The sequence below is a fragment of the Prenolepis imparis genome, unplaced genomic scaffold (genome assembly GCF_030444845.1).
Source record: "Prenolepis imparis isolate NDT839.2.m4 unplaced genomic scaffold, iyPreImpa1.0 SCAF_173, whole genome shotgun sequence".
Taxonomy (NCBI): domain Eukaryota; kingdom Metazoa; phylum Arthropoda; class Insecta; order Hymenoptera; family Formicidae; genus Prenolepis; species Prenolepis imparis.
In genome coordinates this window covers 13,323-36,386 of record NW_028141331.1, presented here as the reverse complement: position 1 = coordinate 36,386, position 23,064 = coordinate 13,323, and the positions used below count along the sequence as shown (strand labels likewise).

Here is a 23,064-nt window from a genome sequence, read left to right as displayed (position 1 = left end):
GCGAATAATTGATCAATATCAAATGAGTAGGACAAAAGCTATAAGTTGCTTGCCAATCTGTATTATTAATTTAAAACGATTCTGATGAAGAGAGTTAGGTAAAAGTATATATATCACGGTCGAGTCACTAATGTTTCTCGTTGTATCACGATCAGATATTGCGTATTCTGTAAGTAGATATTTAAATAATTACGACCACTGGAAAACCGTAAAAAGGATCTTTAAATATCTAATTGAATGGTCAATGTGTGTCCAAATAAAGTACAAAAACGACGGAAACATTTTCAAATCTATCGGGTTTTCAGACTTCAATTTCACAAGCGATGTGGAGACTTGAAGGTCAATTATTGGGTTACGTGTTATGTGCAATTAATAATCTTGTATCTTGGTCGTTTCAATGACAGAAAACTTATGACATTGAGCACGTAGACATATGAGATAATCCCAACATGCCATATATTTCCTTAGAATACAAGTTAGGTTAGGTTTGGCAGAACGGAGAGAGAGGCAAAACATCGGTGAATCTGTGTCCTTTTCTTGTACACGTATTGGTGACAGCAATGATCGGCAATTGACAATAATCTAACTTCATCTGAAAGTATAAAGTATCGTGATGAAAAGAAAAAATTCTCCTATGTTTTACCTCTTTGTTCTGCCAAAGATATGCATGTTGGGTCTATCTTATATGTCTATGGTTGAGCACAACGGAAGCCGAATACGTGGCGGTAGTAACGATTGCGAAAGAAGCGATATTACAGTATAAGTACACACAGTAGCGACACTGAGCGAGTAGTCGGCATCTTTGATGTAGTTGTCCCAAGTCATATGACCCATTGCCACATTGAAAATTGTACATCGCTTAAATTTGAATGCTCAGAGTAAAATGTAAAGTTAGTTTATATATAAATAAATAAATAGAATGTTAATTTTTATATTAGAAATAACTATTTTTAATATCATACACCTTTTCGAATTATAAAAAACAGGGTGCCTATTACGGTTCTTTGGGTGAGAATTTGCTCACGGGGTGAAAATTACAAAAGTGAGAGATTCACCAGATTTCGACAAATGAAATCGTAGATAATCTAGTGAATCTCTCACTTTTGTAATTTTCACCTCGTGAGCAAACTCACTCAAAGAACCGTAATAGGCACCCAGGTTACATACACAGGTACTTAGGCCGGGTCTACATTGATCGTAGAATCGTAGATCGTAAAAAAATTGACCAACCACAGTTGATTATTTTTGAAATAATGTGGTTGGTCAAATTTCTTACGATCTACGATTCTACGACCAATGTAGACCCGGCCTTACAGGTTATAATATCGTACATATGGGCGCAGCTATATCTTCAAATGTACAACCGACGCATGCGTACTGGAAATTTGATCTCACATAGAATAAAGAAGCGACGCTACTGTGTATATTTATACTGTGGCGATATGACTGCGGAAACTATTAAAAGATCTTAGCTGCGTACTCAAGGGTGCGACGATTCTATTTGTCGATAATAAGAGCGCAGTTCGAATAGTTCATAAACGCATCAAACATATATGTAGACATAAAGTATCATTTCATAAGAGAAACTGGCAAAAACGATGAAATAGATGTGCAATATGTATTGACGAATCTGCAGCGAGCGGATATTTTTATCAAAGCTCTACCAAAGAATCAATTTAATTTTCTATGCAATAGTTTAAGCTTAGTTAAGACATCTACGTATTCGGCGGGAATTATGAGTTTTAAGTTTTTTCCGACAGTCCTTCCAAATAGATTCTATAGATTGCGCAAGTGCAAGTAAGCACACTCATTCAATCTTATTGTTCTTTGTACATTAGTCCGACTAAAAGCATTCAAAAGAAAATGAAACTCTCTCAAACTCTCATTTTGTTTAGATCTTAAATAGGTACGCTCAATTACGTTAACATTGATCATAAATTTAGATACTCGTATGTAGCAAAAGTATTACTATGTTATGATTTTCTTTCTGTATTAACTGAAATTTAAGATCACGAATTTAAGTTTACGGTTAGTACTTAATGTAACGTAACGTATTATGAAAAAGCTTGTGGTTGCCTTTAGTCTATGTGACTTTTAACACAATAGTTGAATTAATTTTTTTAAAGCAATGAGAAATGTAAACGTGAAAATTGACGGTTTATTCGGATGTGCTGCCTTTTGCAATATAATGTTATCAGAGAGCATTAGAATATCTGTTATCGACAAAAAGTAGTTCAAAGAGTCTAAATGAGGAACAGTCGGTTAGTGAATTACAGATTTTATTCGAAAATTGCATATAAAAGTTCATGATAATTTGGCAGCTGCATAGATTAAAAACAAAAGCCTATGATGCAGCTTTAGAAAATGTAAACCATGTTTTGTCAATCACAAAATGTGAAAACTATTTATGAAAGATATTGCAAAAATTCTATATATATTTTATTGAAAATGAAATTGAAATTCTTACATTAAGATCAGATCTTTCAGTGGTGCCTTTCTGTATTTAATCCATTTTTTAAGAAGTCGTGTGTCGTATCTTGATCAAAATAGTAATATATTGATATATTGATAATTAATATATTTTGAAAGAAAGAAAAATAAAAGGGACTGGTTGGTTGAGGTTCTCAATATAAGTAGTAAATTTTTCGCACGTTGATCCATCTAGTAACATCCTGTCTAATCATTCTATGTATTACGTAGATATCTGTCATTATTGTCTTATATTTATAAGATATTTTTTTTTAAACGATCCTAAACACTTCATGACCTGTCAATCAGCGCCGAACATATGACGTTCTGTAGATCGTGAACAAATCTCGGATAAATATTTTATATATATTGTGACGTGACGTTTTTACGTCCGTCACAGGGCCGGCACGGTCCGGCCGAGGAAGGGTCGAGAGAGGGCGGATTTTGGTCGGCGAGCGACGAATACTTTTCGTCGACTCGCCTTTAGTTTTATTTAGGTACGTTCGATTCCTTTTCGTGTAATACCGAGTTGAAGTGAGTGGTCGGAGATGACCCAAATGTACCGAAGGGAGCAGCCATCGTGGGATGGCGGATTTGCAGCGAAAGTGGACGACCTGGGTGGAAGCGGTGCGTTCGGGGACGCCGGATAACGCACGGTCACGTAAGGTCTTTATTGTAAGATAAATGAAATAAATAAGCAAGGGCCCGTTACTGCCGAATACGTTTTGCAGCCTCGGATAGCGGAAGGAACTAAGCGGAGGAGCACATAAAAGGGTACCGACATCTCGAGACAGGGATGGCTACTCCAATGGGGCCGCCGGCATCGTCCCGAAGAAATCGGAACCGTCGGAGACTGATCACCTCTCGGCGGGTCCCTCAACAAGTCGACAAACATCTGAGAAGGAGAGAAGCAGTTGTTCGGGACGTACAGCGAGCAGCCATATTATCCGCGTCAACATTCCGAAACGTACCGAGAGCGGTTTCGAAATTACCGGGGCAACGAGGCCCGCAAGGATCGACTAGTGTCGAAATAGGATCAAGGATCGATTATCGGCGGCGCGCGCAGCGCCACAGGCGCCGGCTACCAGCGTACCGCGAGCCTAGAGTCGGGACACTGTTCGACGAGACGGCGGCATGCGAACCACGTGAGACACCGACGGACCGCAGTAAATTGTAAGACCACCACTTCGAAATCTCGGTAAGAGCGAACTCGGCGGGGACTCGCGTTTTCATAAAACAGATAAGATTGTTATCGAGGTTACTGTTTATTATTTTCATTACCGAGCACTCGGCAGTGTCCGAAACGCGAGGTCCGTACCGAGATTCGCCATTAATGTAAGAATTGCGCAGCCTCTCTCTCTCCGTGGAGAGCCGTACCGAGTCGACAGTCCAGAATTTTGTATATAAATGTTAGTCTAATTAGTCTCGAGTTTCGTCCTTCTGATTGTCTCGTGTCAAGTCTTTAAGTATTGTAATGTGGAGATGTCTTTCTCCCCTCGCCTCCTCAATTGAAATGTGATACGGGATATGTTCCCCTCGGTAGCGATAGATATCGAACCACGACTGTTCTGGTGATATCTCGAGTGTTGAGGATCTACCGAGTTACGAGGCTGTAAAATTAGTAATAGGAAACCTCAATTCACTTTCTGATATGAAATATATTTATCAAAAATTTTAAGTATTTCGATTTGCTGATTTAATGACTCTCCTTCTCTCCGAAGCTCCGAGCACGATTCCCCGCATTAAGAACCCCGCCCCTCTGCCAATTAGTAACTGAGTTACCGAGCTTAAGCCGTCACTATTGTAGAACTAATTATCGTGTTATTTTGAGTGGTGCGGCCTGACCGTACCTGGCGCCCAAGAAATCTGTCGGATTTTGTGTTTAGAGATACCGAGAAAAGTGACGAAGTTGCGCGGCACTAGGAAGAAAAGTCCGTTGCAATATATCCTTGGAAATACAAGTGATGTCCGCCCCGGTATCTACTTTCCCCGCAAGTCTAATATTATCAATGGCAACTATAATTATCCATTTATCGTTGTAGGCTTTAAATTTTGGCATTCCTTCAGTTCTTGATTCTTTCTTCAAATCGATTATGTTGTTGAGTTATATTAATTACTTTATGCGGTTTAACTGACAGAAAATTTAATTTAATAGACTACACTTATTCAATTACATAATAACAAATTATTAACTTCATATTTAATCAAAATGAATTCATATTTGTTAGAGGGGAGTAGATATATAATTGATATAATAAAATTTTTCAAAAGTATCGTACTCTTGAAGAAAAGATTTCAATTTGTAAAACAAAAAAATGACGTATTGCTTTGATTAATAATATCATTGAATTAATAAAATAAAATTTAACCGCATCGATGTTGTTGATTCAACAGTATTTTCTCACTCAGGCTTTAATGACACTAATTTTTCAATCAATAAACGACTTGTGTCCTTGATTTTGTGGTTCAAAAGCATCCATCCTCTTTGTCACCAAGTAATAATGATGTAAAAAGAATGAATCTTGGGCGGGAACACGTGGCGACTGATTAAATAACTCAGCACTTTTGCATATAACACACGGCGTTGAGTCCAGTAATCGAACACACAAAATAATAACGAAAAAATTAGAGTCTCGATTTGCAGAAAGTAAATCCTCGTTGCACAGCAACGTGCAAACAAAATAACTGAAAACGATTCCGTTCAGAATATTGTTCACGATTTCGCCAATTTACTTTTCTTACCGTACGTTTGACGTTATCGACTGCTCGCTCTCTTCTGCCGGCGTTTAGTTCATCAATCATATCGCAAGTCATCGATCCAGAACATTTGATCATTTTCGGTTTCACCGGCGTGCTACTGACTTAGTGTCCCAAAATTAGCTCACGTCTTATCAACCCAGCAAACACATTTTATAACTATGTTATAAAGGTTACAAAACTCATTGTCAGTCTAACCGACTGTAACAAGTAATATTACAGGATTGTAACATGTAATACTCTCATTCCTTGTAATTTTCCACTCAAGGAAGCAACAATGTTATACAATTGTTATACATTTAATTGTAACAATTATATAAAATGGTACAATAAAAAAAAAACACACACACGCGCGCGCGCGCATGCACACACATGTATATATATTACACATCTCTCAAGAAAAAAAACCGTAGTTCAACAATTTTATAAATTTCTTTTGTTGTAGAATGTAAACATGGCGCACGATGTCAATATAGCTCTTCTGTAAAATTTGCATGTTTTAAAAAATGTAAATTTTACAAGAAATAAAAGTTATGTTGACATCATTATATTTTACGCATATTCTACAACAAACATTTTTTTAATTGAATTACTACAGTTTTTTCTTGAGAGATGCGTGATATACAGGGTATCCGGTAATTCGCGCCCCACCCAGATGCAGGTAGAGCAGGTTAAACCTAGTAGAAAAGTCTTGTACCATTTTGCAATATTTGCAATAATAATTAAGAAATTAATTAAAAAAGATCGGCCAATTCGCGCGCCTACAAGCACGTGGCGAGAAGAGACAGCCCACTCGGAGCTCCAGCATTATCCGCTGTTCATACATGCTATTGTCTTTGTATATGTGTGTGCATGTTTGTGTGCATATATATATATTATATATAGGTATAAAACATATAACAATCTTTTATTATAATCACTTGTCAAACACCGAAAATAATATAAAAGATTATGTATTGAGATTATTATAAATAGGTCATTTAATTGGTCTTTATATTAAACTCATTAATACATGAGTCTTCTCTATATTTAATTGTATGACAAATTACCTATGTAATTTATTTCGCGCTTGAGGGGACTCCGTCCCAGAGCGCATAATAAATGAAGCTTTCTCTCTCTCTCTCTCTCTCTCTCTCTCTCTCTCTCTCTCTCTCTCTCTCTCTCTCTCTCTCTCTCTCTCTCTCTCTCTCTCTCTCTCTCTCTCTCTCTCTCTCTCTCTCTCTCTCTCTCTCTCCTCCCTCCCTCCCTCCCTCCCTCCCTCCCTCCCTCCCTCCCTCCCTCCCTCCCTCCCTCCCTGTATACTGGAGGTATCGCCGGTGGCGCGGAAGGCACTTTTAGCAGGAGAGCGAATATATATTCGTTATGCATCCTGTCCGTTTGCGGACCACGTAAGAGTGGTGCAATGCTACAGATGTCTCTCTTTCGGACATTATGCTGTGGACTGTAGCACGGGACCGACGTGCGGACATTGCGCCGGTACTCACAAAACAAGGGACTGCAGAAGCAGAGGTGAACCGCCGAAATGTAGCAACTGTGAACGACAGCGGGATGCAAATGGAGATCTGAGACACTCTGCCCTGGATTCAAAAAAATAAAGGAAATAAAGTAAATAAAGTGTCCAATTCTGTGCAGAAAAATAAAGGAAAAGATAGTCCACATCAACTATGACTGAAATAGGAGATGACCTGGAGGACATCAAAATCTGCCATATGAACTGTCAATCCCTATTTGCTCATTTCGATGAATTTAGGCACTTCTTCGTTGGCTCGGACTTCCATGTCATTTGTATGTCAGAGACGTGGCTCAGGCCGGAGATCACTGACATCATGATAGGGTTGCCAGGTTACACATTGTTTAGATGTGATAGAATAGGCAGAGTGGGAGGAGGTGGCGCTTTATCTCTTGGATCATCTTCGTGCCTCTGTGCTCTTGAGAACAGGAACACAAACTGGCAGACCGGAATTTATGATTGCGGAAATATTATTCCACAACTCTGCAAAACTGTTATTGGCTGTGGTGTATAGGCCTCCTAATTCCGGTTACATGAACGAATTTTTTCAAGCATTTTTGGATATACAGATTAGGTATAGGCACTCGATCATCCTGGGAGATTTCAACGCGGACATGAACCAAGTTACTTTCGATAGTCTGCAGTTGAGAACATTCGTATCTGCTTCAAACCTTTATCTTGTTCCATATGAATCTACGCATAACCTGAGAAACTGCAGTACACTCATAGATTTGTGCATAATTGATGATGAGGATAAGCTCAAAGAAAGCGGACAGCCGCGACGTCACATTTTTGTCTGCTCACGATCTTATATACATAAAGTATGGAATCAGGGAGCCGCGTTGACGAGAAAGACTAGTTATATGCAGGGATTGGAGTGCGTTTGACGAGATGTCCTTCAGAGCGGACATTAGCGATATAGACTGGACAGATCTTTTTGCTGCGGGCGATATGGATAGGAAGATTGAGATTTTCAGCAGCAAGCTACTCGAAATCTTGAACTCACATGCTCCGCTAAGACATAGGCATTTCAAGAATCTGCCCGCTCCATAGTTGACTGAGGAGGTGCGCCTGTCAATGCGCAGGAGAGATCTGGCGAGAAGAACATGGCGAAGACACAGAAGCGACCTGCACTATGACCGCTATAAAGAACTGCGCAATCAAACTCAGAGCCTCGTGCGAGCTAAGAAGCGGGAATATTATCTTAAAGTATTCAATCGGACAAGCGATGCCAAGGAGGTCTGGAGTGGTTTGAGGCATCTGGGACTCATCAGGGTCAAAGACGCGGGGAGGAGACTTCTCTATTCTGTAGAGGAGTTGAGTGCATTTTTTGCTAGCGGTTTCGAGCGCTCTGCTTCTGATGAAGATGCGACAATGGAGTCTCCTGACATCATAGATGATCTTTGTTCCGGGAACTTCGACGATAGAGATTTCTATTGGAGATACGTGACGCCTCCATCAATATCGAAGGCGATTTCAAGGACAAAATCAAATACGACGGGGGCGGACGGCGTCTCTCTGAGATTACTGAAGTTGACCTTTCAGAGCATAATGCCGATGGTTGAGCACCTCTTCAACTACTCGTTGACGAATGGGGTGTTTCCAACGCAGTGGAAGTTTACTCTCATCTGTCCGATTCCTAAGGTCAGGAATCCAACTACAGTGCAACATTATCGGCCCATTTCAATTCTTCCTGTGATATCGAAGGTGCTGGAAAGGATGGTTGGTGAGCAGATCGGGAAGTTTTTGGAAGACACTAACCTTTTTGATCCGAATCAATCCGCTTATAGGCAATATCATTCGACGGGAACTTGCCTGATCAGGATGCTGGACGAGGTTAGATACGCGGCTGATAGGAGGATGATAACGGTGTCGGTCTTCTTCGACTTTACCAAAGCATTCGATAAAGTCGATCACTTGGTCTTGCTCAAAAAGTTGAAAAATTTAAACTTCTCCGACAGCACCCTAACCTGGGTGCATTCATACCTTAGCGGAAGGACTCAAGTCGTGAAAGATAACTTGAAAAATATCATCTCATCCGTGTCATACGTGTATGCGGGAGTGCCTCAAGGATCAGTCCTGGGGCCTCTACTCTTCTCGCTGTACTTGTCTGACTTTGGACGCGTTCTAAGATACTGCAGCTACAATTATTATGCGGACGACCTACAGCTGTACATCCACTGTGAGCCTAGGGATCTGCTGGACACCATCCGAAAAGTCAACAAGGATATTGAGGCGGTTTGTGATTGGTCCGAAGCCAATAAACTGATCTTAAACCCTGATAAGACTCAGGTTATGATTATGGGCATGTCAAGATACATTAACGCCATTGATGTGAATATTCTTCCGGGAGTTCTAGTCGATAACGTCGTGGTGCAATATTCGACAACGGTAAAGTACCTTGGAGTCATGATATCGAACACTCTGTCATGGGAGAGGCAGGCAAATAGTACTACTAAGAAGATACACGCAGTACGATATCAACAAAAGATTTGTAAAAAGCTGTTTCCTGAGGCACTCAAAATCAAGTTAGTAGTCTCTCTAATCTTTCCGCACATCGACTACTGCTGTGCAGCTTTTACGGACATGACGGCAGAAAATAACTTGAAACTTTCTAGAGCTATAAACGCCTGCATAAGATACATCTTTAACGCACGAAGGGACGAATATATCACGCCATATTATGAGAGATTACGTTGGCTGAAGATCGTCGAGAGAAGAACCTACTTTGTGGGTTGTTTGATCAACAATATTTTACGAACCGGACAACCTAGCCTACTTCGCGGGCACATCAACTATAAAGAGGCAACTACTGAGCGTACAACAAGAGCTCGTAAGGACATCCTTTATTTACCTCAATGCAGGATCGAGCTGTTTAAGCGTTCCTTCAGGCTCACTTCGATAAAGCTATGGAACAGTCTTCCTTCGTCAATCAAAAATGCTGAGTCGCCATCGGGATTCAAGCAGGGGCTATATGTGCATTTACTAACTCATTAGCCATCCGGATCATAAGCAAGTTCAATAGCGAACACAAATTCTTTGTGTCATTTACATGTTCTCTCTCTAGCATCCCCCGATTCCATATGTATGACACACGAAACACACTCATACACACAAACACACGCACACATGCACAAACACACTCTTACGCAATCCTTCCTGTTAAGCATGGATATACATATTTAAATTCTTTGTTTTTTGCTATTGTTTTTTTTACATTTTTAAACTTTGTTTCATACTGTTATATAAATCTAGCGTTAACTGTTGTAAAATTGTTTTTGCGCTTGAGGGGACTCCGTCCCAGAGCGCTCAATAAATGAAGCTTTCTCTCTCTCTCTCTCTCTCCTCCTCCTCCTCCTCCTCCTCCTCCTCCTCCTCCTCCTCCTCCTCCTCCTCCTCCTCCTCCTCCTCCGAGTCGGTCTCGATTATTGTTTGTAGAGGCCGCTTGCGAGGACGACCGAGGAGGGGCGACCGTGACGGCGACGGTCGCGGATCCCGCGGCGGCGGCGTTACGTCCCGCGACGTGCCGGCAATAGGTTCGCGGTGGCTAGATGGTCCGGCGGCCACTCTGGTCGATATCGGCCGCGACGACGACGACGACGACGACGACTGATGCGTAGGCGGCGGCGGCGGCTGCTGCTGCAGCCATGCCGGCGTTAGCGGCGACGGTGCGTGCCACGGCGCGTGCCACGACGCGTGCGACGGCGGCGGTGGTGTGACGCGAGGCGTCATCCAGCGCGACATGTCTTGTTCGGTCGGCAGCTGCGGTCTCTGACGCTGCGTAGGCCGCGGTGCGGGCCTCGTTCGCGCGCGACGTCCTCTTGACGCGGACGGACGAGGTTGCGACGGCGACGACGCGGACGACGCGGACGACGTGGACGATGACGAGGATCGAGCGCGCTTTTTGCGCCTCCTCCTGTCTCTCTCTCTCGCCTCCTTCGCCTCTCTCGCTTCTCGCGCGGCCCGCCTGTTTCGCGCCGAGCTTCGCAAGGCGCATCCGTTCCCGCGCGCTCTCCACCGTGACGCGTTCCCCTTGCGCGGTCTTGTCGCGCGCGATCACCACCCAGTGGTTTAACTGGATCTGGCTGGAGAGGAAGCGGAACGGAAAGACGTCGTATGTGTCGACTGTGGCGCGCAGTCGTCGCTCCACCTCCTCCCCGTCTCTCGGCGCCCGAAGGCTCGCGCGTATCACATTGGCCATAGTCGTCTGAGGCCACATGGACATGGCGCGCAGCACCACGTCGGCCGTCACCGTCTTTATAATTTTTACGGTGCACGCGACCGGACGATTGGCATACATGTCGATAAATGTCGACATGGAGAAGGCCGTCGTTCGCTGGTCACGGGCCGCGTTGGCCAGCGAGCGTACCAGCTCGGCCTGATCGAGGTCGTTCTGCGCGGGCTGGCTCAATCCGCAGCAGCGCGTGTAGACCCACGCGGCCACGCACACCTCCAAATATCGCGCCGCGTGCTCGGGCGCGTTGTACCCGGGCGGCATATGTTGCTGCGTCTCGGCGACGTGACGCACAGCCTCCGACACGTCTTTCGGCAGATGCGAGGCGTGGAGGGGCACGTGGTCCGCGTCGAACTCGGCGTTCGCGTCAAGTTGCGCGCACGATTTTAAACGCGCGACCCCGGCTTCGAGAAACGCGCCCTCGCTCCCGCCCGCGAACACGGTGCGCATCAGCGCGTAATTATAGCGCGCACTGGACCCGTGCGCAAAGTATTGAAGGCGCAATTCGGCGCGCGCTACGCGCGCGATCGTGTGCCGCTGCGGCCACGCGCGAGTCTCCGGACAAAATTCTGCGTCGTGGACGCAGCGCCTAAGCGTGGCGAGGTTTGCCCCGACCGTCTCGTCGAAATGGCGAGACCAGCCGGTCATGCGCGTGAGGAGCCGACGCACGAGGATCTCGCGCAACACGATTGTCGACTCGCCGGGTGCAAATACGCGCAGTTGCTCCAACGTGGCGGCGATGGACTCGTGTCGCGTCGAGTCCATCGTCGTCACCTCCTCCACTCTAAGCGCGTGGCCGCGTCGCGCGTAATTTAGGCAATAGGCCGTTACGTCGCGCACATATTGCCGCGCGTCGTCGCGCAATTGGCGCATTTTCTTGCCGCCACCCTCGGCGTAGTACCCGCCGGCCGCCAGGTAGGACAGCAAGTAGCCGGAATCGCCCGGCCGCGACATCTTGGCCGAGGCGTTGTACGCTTGGGCAAAAGTAATGGCGTGCTCCTCTACGGGCGGCGACGCGTGGCGGCAGAAATAGCCGTAATCGGCCAGATGACCGGCGCGGGATCGATCTTGTCGTCCAAGCGGACGCATCCTCTGAACATGGAGGCCAGCTATTCGTAGTCGCGGCGGATGCGCCCGCTCAAACGTACCAACAGCACCTGGTCCGCTGCCTCGCACCGCAGAGTGTCGGCGCGGTGAATTTGCACAACGTCCACATGGGGGTGGTCCACGTGGACGATGCGCGACAGAAACGCGCGCGCGGGGTCCTTCGTCAGGCGCAGCCCGTGCTGCGCGACGTAAAAAAGCGCCAATGAAATGCCGCACGTCTTGCGCAGATCTTGCGACTCTATTACCGCGGTAAGATGTCGGGCGAATCGCGTAAAGTCCGCCTGGAACACGGGGAAGTTACGCCCGACGTCGTGCCGAGCGTAACTCGCCCCGCCGCGGGCCGTCTCGCAGTCCGAGTCCATCAAACTGGCGGCGCGCAGCACAACTTTGCGCACAAAGGCGTTTGTGCTAACGCCTCGTCGTGTTCGGTCGCGCGCTGTTGCACGTCCCGCAAGAAATCGCACCGCTCGTCGAATTGGAACAGCACGAAGAGTAACCTATCGTCCACCGACGCGAGCCTAAACTCGGAGAACGGCCGATTTTTCCGAGCGTGGAGATCTCCGCTGCGCGCCAAGCCGTGCCGTCGGCGCTCCTCCGTGACTTGCGCTGAACGCGGAAATTGCGCTCGCGCCTTCAAATACCGCGTGAGCTTTACATTTTCGCACCGCGATATTCGCACTGGACGCGTATAAAGCGAGGCGCCCACCTCGCAAACTAGAGGCTCGACAATATGCGCGACCAATGAAATTCTAAGATTTCTAGTAAATCATGCGTTATAATTATATCGCAAGCGTTAAAAAGTTACAGAATAGGCCTGCCGGCCTTACGCCCCTAGTGGCGGCACCCTCGAGAGAGAAGTTCAGATGGCGTTACTAGGCAGCTTATTTAGTTGGTGCATGCGCACTCCGTTTTGGCCAAGGTCCGTAGATGAACGACGATTACAACGGAGCAGATAGAGCAAACGCATCTCCAACTATCGACATTTAAATTTTTACAAACGCAAGAAGAAGCAGCAATTCCAAGAAGAATAAACGGGCTCATGGAAGACGTAAATAGACAGACCGAGCGAGAGCGTTCATTACAAATACGATATGATATACTCAAACCTGGTGAAATTGATCCTAACTCAGAGACAAAACCAGCAAGACCAGATCCTAAAGATATGGATGAAGATGGTGAGAATCATTGTTAAAGCATCTTATTTTTGAATATTAAAATAATTATTATTGAATATGATAAAAATAATTATATTCTGTAACAGAAAGAATATAAATTCTAATAATAATTGTATTCTTTCACAGAATTGGAAATGTTGCCTCAGACACGTGCTAGGCTTGCGAATAGTCAAGGAAAAAAGGCAAAACGCAAAGCACGTGAAAAACAGTTAGAAGAGGCACGTAGACTCGCTGCTTTGCAGAAGCATAAAGAATTAGGAGCTGCTGGAATGACTGTTTCTCAAAAGAACAAACGCAAACGTGGCGTCAATTATAACACAGAAATACCGTTTGAAAAACGGCCTGCATCCGGTTTCTATGACACTTCTAGCGATCGATTTTTTCTAGAACGAGACACGCCCCTTTGACTTCTTGCCTTATACCAGTCAGACAATTACAGTGAAAAATTTTGCTCTGTTCCGCCAATCACGCATTGGTTTCCATAGTGAAATTGTTCACTTTTCATGTTTTCGCTCTAAAGAAAAGTTACATGATCGACCCCCAGGACGATTTTTACATATATGTATAGAAATGGACCTGAAATTGAAAAATGTTGAATATGTTGTCTTTGATGAAGCTGATAGGTAATAGTTTTTCTCTTATGTATTATTTACAGCACACATTTATGTTTATATATTAATCATAATAAAGTTGAGACTGTGCATTGCAGACTATTTGAAATGGATATTGGTTCGCGCAACATATTAAGATGGAGTCTATGTCTTGGCATATGATGACGCCTTCCGCGGGGCCCAGGTCTTGTACGGGCCTCGGCTCGAGCGACCGCAATACCCGCTCGCCGGCGGTACTCGCCGCGACGTTGGCTGCAGCCATGTCGAAGCGAACCTGAAAAAGAAAGAAAAAAATTAGTTTGAATACAACACGCATGCACACACACGCACACGCACACGCACACAAACACACACACGCACAAAATGTAAAAACTTACCTCAAGCGGTCCGACGATCGGCCGAAGAGTCGTACTCGGAGACCAAGTGCAGCTCGACGGTCGCGAAACCTGAAAAAGAAAAAAGAAAAAATTAGTAAACAAGTACAAGACACAAACACACACACACAGCTATGGCGTGGTAGAGAGGGAACGATAAATTGGTTCGAGTGGACAAAAAAATGTGGAAAGAAAAAGAGTGCGTCACGGGCTCGGGGAGCAGTCCTCCCCCTAACGGCGCCGTACCGCCGGGCGTTTGAAGTCGGGGTCGCCTTCCCCTACCGACGACGGACCCTTGCCGGCATGGCGAGTCTTATGGGATTCGTCGGGCCTCCCCCATAAATCCCTTCCACTCTGTGGTTCACCCTTCCAGGACCGCGAGGTCCCATTCGGGTGTTCCTTTGGGTTTCGGGGAACGTGAAAAAAAGACATTTAAAAACAAATTCCCTCGCTCCTCCGAGTCCCCCGTACCACCACTGTAGTGTTGGTGACGATGGTGGTAGTGGTCGAGCCCTCGAGAGGAACGAGGGGTGAATGAAGGATATGAGATTAATGGGTAACCAACACTCACCTCTGTCCTTGGTCGTAAGTTGCCTCCGATAACTCGTGCGATATAATATATAAATATATATATGCGACAGAATTTGAAAAGAGTGAATCAATGTTAGACAATGCGATCGCGTGAATCTCGCATATAATTTAACGGTGGGTGCTACTTACCCAAGGATATCCTCGGTCGCCGTCAAAGTCGTTTTGATAAAAACGTTTTTTGCTGATCTTGAAGAAGATCTGAAAAGAAAAAAAAGAAACGAGGTTAAGAGATTGCTGCAAATATACATGTATATATATATTATATATATATATATATATATATATATATATAAGGTACATATTTTATTTGTTACAGTATATTATCATAAAAATAAAACACATTTTCGGGAAAAATGTTTCATATAAAAATTGTAAGATTTCAAAGAGGGACAGTATACGTGAAATTGTTTTTGAGTGGCGTTTTTCAATTATATTTAGATCTCATTTTTTTAATTGAACTATCTTATTTGTATTATATATATATAAATCGAACTTTCGCAACATTCAACATAAAAAGTTATAGGATGGCTGAAAAATGAAAACTTTACGAGATATTTTATAATATAATTTTTTATATAAACTATGAAATATCTCATAAAATATTCATTTTTCGATAAATTTACCTCAATACTTATGCACAAGATAAAAAGAAAATTGGTGTAAAGAAAACATATAGTTGTTTTTAAGGAAAAAATATGTAGCTCCTAATTTAAATTTATATACTTTATATATTTTGAAAACAACTGTTTCTTTACAGCAATTGATTTCTCTCATTATTTTGTGCATAAGTAAAAGATTATAAAAAATTAATATTTTACGAGATATATTTCATAGTTTTATGTAAAATTATATTATAAAATATCTCGTAGTTTTCATTTTTTAGCTATTTTATAACTTTTTATGTTGAATGTTGTGCGAGGATTCGATTTATATAGTAAAAATAAGGTAGATTCGTTTAAAAACACTAAATTGACCTCTAAATATCTTTAAAAAACGCCACTCAAGAACAATTATTACGATATTGTCCTCCTTCGAAACCTTACAGCTTTTATATGGAACATTTTTCCCGAAAGTGTTTCATTTTTATGATAACCCACTGTATCAAATAAAATACTTTGTATATATATACATATTATATATGTATGTATGCATACTCGTATGTAAATATAAGATGTATATGACGCATGCAGATGTGTGCATAATACCTATATATTCTGGATATTATAATGTAACTTTCTATAAGTTACAATCTATCTAATACAGTTCATTTTTTTCTCATTCGATATAAGCGACAGATAAAAATGTATTATTTCAATATACACACACTTACAATACATTGTTTGTCTCGATTGTAACAGAATAATGTATTTTTACAATATTCTGAATATTTAAATATAGAATGGACCCCTCCCCGTCCATTCCCGTGAGAACGCAACCAATATGTTTTTCGTCTCTCCGATTATAATTTGCAATCGAGATTGATGCAGCTTTTTCTGGCCAATTGTAGAATATAGATTTTTGAAGTCTATATTCTTACCAGAATAGGTTTTTTTAAAATGATAATTTCTTATTATTTTGGAAAAGGCGAGAGTTTATTGCTTTCTATAATTTTATAAAAATGTTCTCTCATGTATTTTACATTTTCGGAGTATTTTTCCTCGCAAGGATTGCCTCCTAAGGCTACAGTCGTGGCGAAGGCTGCAGCATAAATTCCACAACATATGCCATCAGGTTGTGTTTGAACCTTTTCAAAAATTATGTCACTCGAGCTTACTGTTGGATAACGAAGATGTATATAATTTTTCTCTTTAGCTACCAATTTATCGTATGTACAGCCAGGTAGACTATCGTATACGTGAAGTTTGGTGCCGTCAAAGAAAATACATCTCCAGTGATTACTACAATTACCTCCAATTATTTGTAAGCTATTCTTACTACAACTAGCTTTAATCATGTGAGGGTATTCTATATGTAGCACACTTTGCGTTTCGAAATGAGAAGTTTCTCTTATAATAAGCAAAAATAGATCCAACGATTCATCGTTTAATTGACTTATCGCACGCAAGATATTATCCTTTACCAAATAAAGAGGAGCAAACGTGTTTAAAAGTTTTTCATTTCTTTTTATATCATCTTCAGATATATCTCGTTCGTTACCTGAGTAACTTATGATAATGCAATCATCATCTTGCTCTTTATTTAAAGCAATATCAGTTATTTTTGTTTCAATTGAAACGTTCGGTTTGAATCGTTTGCTCTCTTCTATGCCATTTTCCTTTTCTATTTTATTTTGTCTCTTACTTCGTTTCGTTGTCAGTGCTTCTTTTGCTTCTTTAGCTTCCATAATATATCTTGGATTTCTAATCGGCTTATGTCTATTGTGACAACTATCCAAGATTTCTGGAAGCATGCATTCGTTATAGAAGCGTGTTAAGAAAGGCAGCATTTCATTTCTCCAAAAAATATTGTCTGCATCAACGCGCAATATTTTCATACTTTGTGAAGTCCAAACAGCAAAAATACAATATTCTCGCCGTGTTATGTTCAACTGACCTTGAACTTGATAAAAATATCGATGCTTTCGATTCATTTTATGTGGATTTTTTTTTATCAAAGATACCTTTCAAAAGAGGCAATGTCTCTATAACTTTTTCTGCTGTCAAATGCTCAGCTGACAGAGGACATTTTATTTCCACTAGACCATTTTCGTCAATTATTCCGTCAGGAGAAGCACCCAAGCAAGGATTTTCAGTATCAATAAATAATCCGCAAGGTTTTATTTCTTTATTTAATTTTATAGTCAATTCTTTCTTTGCTACGTCTTCCTTCTCGCGACCATATTTTAGGGCTGCGGAATCAATGAATGAAGGATATAAAATGGCTTTTACTATTGTTGCGCAAGACGTTGTCGGTCTCATGCGACATACAGGTCCAAAATTGGATGCTGTCAACATTTCTCGTCTCAATGATAACCATAATTCTGAGTCACTTTGGTTTCTCGTATCAAATTCAATTTTTTTCCAGTTTATCGCATTTTCGGACAATTTTTCTACATGATTTTGCCGAAGTTGCTCAAATACATCAGATGGAAGATCTGGTTTTTCAGACTGCGAACCATAGTAACGATCTGTTCCTGTGTTTCGTTTGGAATTTCTTTTCTTTCCTTGCACTTGTCGAGATTCTCTGGTTTTCGCAACTTTTATTTGTCGTTGTTTTTCCAGATTCTCAACAATAGGCGGTACAGTTTTATCCATGCTCTTATGCAATTCTGTAAGGACTTGTTGCGTATTAAATTGCACAGCTGCCGCCGCAACTCTGGCATTATAAGAGCCTCGTTTACCAAAATGAATGCGTTTCCCACCAATTTCTTTGCAGATTATCGAATTAAACAATTCTGCAGGATTATTGGTTAAATTCAGCAATAAACTGTCGGAATAACCGCTTAGATATGTGATAGCGCTTTCTATTTTTTGATACAGACCATGCATTTTCAGAAATGGAACATAATTTTTGTTTGTTTTATTATCATTTTCTTCGCATATACGACCGCGTGCTTCGCATCGCTTATGTTCGCCAAAAACATGGCTAGGAATGTTCAATATATCTTTCTGCAGTTCCCTAGCCTTACAATGTTGAGGTGTTTGTTGGTCTTTTCTTCGTAGCTCGGCTGCTGTTTCTACCTCTTTTCTGATATTTAACATGTTGCTTTTCACAACTTTTCGCGACTCTATAAAGCCACGCTGTCTCTGCGTTTTTGGCTGAGTCGTCTCTGCCACAGCTTTGAGCTTTTTACATAAATTGCGAAGTAAATGATTCGTGCATTCTATTTTTTTTACTGTGACCATCTGTTCACTATATGATCTATTATCAATAATGGTCTGATAAACGCTACTGTCACCATCGGCAATAACTGTTTTAAAAATCATGCATTTCGAGGCTACATTTGAAACCTTCCGCGATGGCATCGCTCTCCATCCTTGTGGAGCTCTCGTTGCGATCAAAATTTTTGTAGCATTTGTGAGCTTTTGGTTCCATACCTTTTCGCTCTGCCATATCACATATTGCACAATATTTATTGCGGACACCAACGAAGAGAATCTTTCTCGTGTGGTAACCAATTATGGCTCCAATACCGGAAGGAGAATTATAGGCATTGCCATACGATCTCTTCATCCAACTACCACCCGCTACAACTGTTATATACGGAATACCGTTTATAACTTCGTTTTTCTCAAGAGCGAGTTGCTTTTCAACTTCGCCAGCCATTTTCATACTTTCCATGGCTGTTTTTTCAAAAGCATCGACTAACTTTTCTCTATTTTTTATATATATTGGCTCGGACATGCAAGGAACATTCATGGCTGCACACAACTCCTTCAGCTGGGCATAGCCAATTCCTACTGTAACAGTTCCTGCTACACCAGCCATACCAATGTCTAATGTTTCCGGCTCTTCGGGTTCTGACCAGAAGTCGGCTTCAGTATTGCACATTTGGCACTTGAAAGTAAAATGCGTCTTGAACTCTTCGGTTGTAGTCTTTATGAGTTTCCAATATTTAAATTGGCACTCTATTCCTTTCATATGATTATTGAATGATCTCTGGAGTTTATTCCACATATGAGAAATGTTGACAATGCGACGCCCTTGAGGCATGCTTTCCTGGATACGATTTATATCCACAGGGCTATTCTCGATAACAAAATTGTTATCTTCACAAAGTTCGACATTTTGATGACACATACCTGTTTCTGAAATTGACTCCAGGCATTGCACTTTTTGAATACTAACTTTAGGATCCATTGTATCGGAGAATAATTCCACCGATTTTTGAAAATCGATGGATTCATTGCTATCCTTACATGTGCTATTCCTAGAGTCATTTTCCTCTTGGCCTTTGGTTTGTGTCTTTATGAGTTTCCAATCTTTTAATTGGCACTCTATTCTTTTCATATGATTATCGAATGATCTCTGGAGTTCATTCCACATATAAGAAATGTCGACAATGCGACGCCCTTGAGGCATGCTTTCCTGGATACGATTTATATCCAAAGGGCTAATTTCGATAACAAAATTGTTATCTTCGCAAAGTTCGATATTTTGATGACACATACCTGTTTCTGAAATTGACTCCAGGCATTGCACTGTTTCAGTACTAACTTCTGAATCCATCGTTTCGGAAATTGATTGAATCGATTTCTGAAAGTCGATGGATTCATTGTCAATACTCTTTTCTGTGCTCCTGGAGTAATTTGGCTGTTGCGTATTGCTGAGCTTCAATAACTGTTGTCGCCTGCAAAGAAAAATAAATGAATTAATATTTTGTAAAATATTACTATAAAAAGAAGAGATAATTTTATTATTTTATAATCTCGAAAAGTTAAATATCTGAAAAGCAACTGCAGTCTTTTGTTTATAAATTTTTATCTAATACAAAAAATTTACTATTATACATATACTACAATAAATAATGTTTTGAAAATAAATGTCTTCATATTTGATAGTAAACAGAGCACACACAGGTGCAAACTGCTTTTGATATAAAATATAACCAGCACACGAATTGATCGCCTCTGGATTTTATGACCAGCACACGAATGGATCGCCTCTAGATTTTATGACCAGCACACGAATGGATCGCCTCTGGATTTTATGACCAGCACACGAATGGATCGCCTCTGGATTTTATGATCAGCACACGAATTGATCGCCTCTGGATTTTTTAAAATAATCAGCGCACGAATAGATCGTCTCTGATACGAAGTAATAACCAGAACGCACATGCAAAGCGCATCTGGTGTTACAGCCAGCTCACGAATAGATCGCCTTTAGCACTAACTACTATAAAATACAATAAATTTTTTAAGATATAAATATAAACAAAAGACTGCGTTGTTATCCTTCAGAAATTTTTTCCTCAAGATTATATGTATATACATATACAGGATGTCCTATTGTAAATGATGCACGCAAATATCTTGAAAAATATGCAAGGTACGGAAAAACATTTTAAACAAAAGTTATTTGATTCAAAGGGGGACATAAGATGGTGCCATTGATTTGACCTTGGATAGTCATTTGAAGGTCACATGAAGGTCACCTTCAATTTTTTAAATGGAACTACCTATTTTTCATTATATATTCTTGTAGCTTATCTCGAAATCTTTCCAAAGCACTATAATAAAGTACTTTTTTCAAATAAAGTTATAAGGCTTGAAATTTACAATTTTTTGACATAAAATGTAAAATATCATTGTTATGCCCTTGTGAGACACAGGATAGTTATGGGATCGCTACCGAATTAGAACTAGGAAGCTCGGGAACGTCAGGGGGAATCTCACTCCCGTTTGTGGTTTCACAATAAATTTAATATAAATAGTCAGTTGTACAAAGTATATGAGCGTCTTGGGATGACGCAAATTAAAGTATGCTTACACAGTTGTTGCGTAGATCACTTGTTCACAATCGTGTCGTGGTTTGTTATTAACGTACTTGCGCTTTACTACAGCTTGACTGGGGACCTCGAGAGTTGTCTTAGGGTCCTTTTTATATCTAATAATTGGGTTACCAGTCGCAAGCGAAGGAGGTTAATGGAACGCTTTGCTTGCGATTTTGGTAATTTCTTAATTAGCGCAGTGCTTACTCAGCGTTAGTCTCGTTTTTCTGATTTCGTATGCTTGTCGAAATTCTTATTGCCTCAGCGCTTTTGCAAGCATGCGTCTTACTTATTTTTGTGTAATATATACAAAAATAATAATAATTATATTATGTGATTTTAATAATTATAGTTATAGCTTTTAGGGCTATAACATCATGTAAAATATTTATTTTTCGATTATTTTTCCCTAATACTTTTATGCACGGAATAATGAGACTAATCAGTTGATGCAAAGAAAACATAGTTACTTTAAGAAAAAAGTACGCAGCTGCATGTTGCAACTAACATATATTTTTTTAAACAATTATCTATTTTCTTTACACCAATTGATTGGTCTCAGTATTCAATGCATAAAAGTATTAGGGAAAGAAAATCGAAAAATAAATATTTTATATGATATTTTACATTTTATGTCAAAAAATAGTAAATTTCAAGCTTAACTCAAAAAGTACTTGAAAAAAATACTTTATTATAGTGTTTTGGTCTCGAGATAGCTACAAGAATATGTAATAAAAAATAGGTAGTTCCATTTAAGAAATTGAAGGTTACTTTCACGTGACCTTGACTATCCAAGGTCAAATCAATGGCACCATCTTATGTCCCCCTTCGAACCAAACAACTTTTGTTCGAAATGTTTTTCCGTATTTTGCATATTTTTCAAGATATTTGCGTGCATCATAAATGGGACACTGTATGTATACAATATATATATGTATATATACATAATATATTAGTGTAAAAAAAAGTTTTTATTTTCGCCCGCATTCTAGCTGAAAAGTTAGTAATTATCCTAAAATGCCAACTCCAATAGATTTCATTTCCACATTTGCCTTGAAATTTTCCCATAAATAATACGGTGAATGCGGCTTCTTCTCAATAAATTCGACTATCTTTATCAGAATCAAAACAACTCAAATTTCAATCGTAGTAATTACTGTAGATTGTGTTGATAACTTCTAAAACAAAGTAAACTAAGAACACAGTGAAAAAATGAATGAAAGATCATTTAAAAAAATAAAAAAGGCGTTTTGTTCAATTTTTATCTATTTTTTTTAACATATATAATACACAATTAATAAAGACGAGTCTTATTAGGTCATAGCTAGATCTTCTTCGTGCTAATATTTATTGTGATTTTACATACTATTGCTTTCAAGTTCATTGAACTGCGCGCCGAATAAATTTTTTGGTCACATCGATATTCTCTTATATAAATAATACAATTATTCGGAGGGCTATTTTTCATATTTTAGTTTTTCTATAATGCGAAAAGATTGGAGTAAAAAAATATAAACTATTAAAAAATTGGCTATAATAATACATTTTCATTTATAATATATATGTTCTAATATACATATATATTATTGAATTTGCATGAAGCAACAGAAACTCTATATGTGTGACATGACTAGATTTTCTGTCACTTTATGTGCATCATGCGTGAATCGGAAAATACCCAAAGCATTCGTAATGCAGTCTTGACCGTAGCCATTGAATAATATAATATATGTATTTTCTTTTTCCTCTCTCTCTCTCTCTCTCTCTCTCTCTCTCTCTCTCTCTCTCTCTCTCTCTCTCTCT

At 40.7% G+C, this 23,064-nt stretch overlaps 1 protein-coding gene across 1 annotated transcript; it reads left to right on the top strand.

Moving 5' to 3' along the window:
• Positions 1–13,116: 13,116 nt before the first annotated feature.
• LOC145947878 (cell division cycle 5-like protein) lies at positions 13,117–13,659 on the top strand. Its single transcript, XM_083057656.1, has 2 exons — positions 13,117–13,252; positions 13,379–13,659. The coding sequence occupies exons 1-2, from the start codon at positions 13,117–13,119 to the stop codon at positions 13,657–13,659; spliced, it is 417 nt and encodes a 138-aa protein (XP_082913782.1).
• The last annotated feature ends 9,405 nt before the right edge of the window (positions 13,660–23,064 follow it).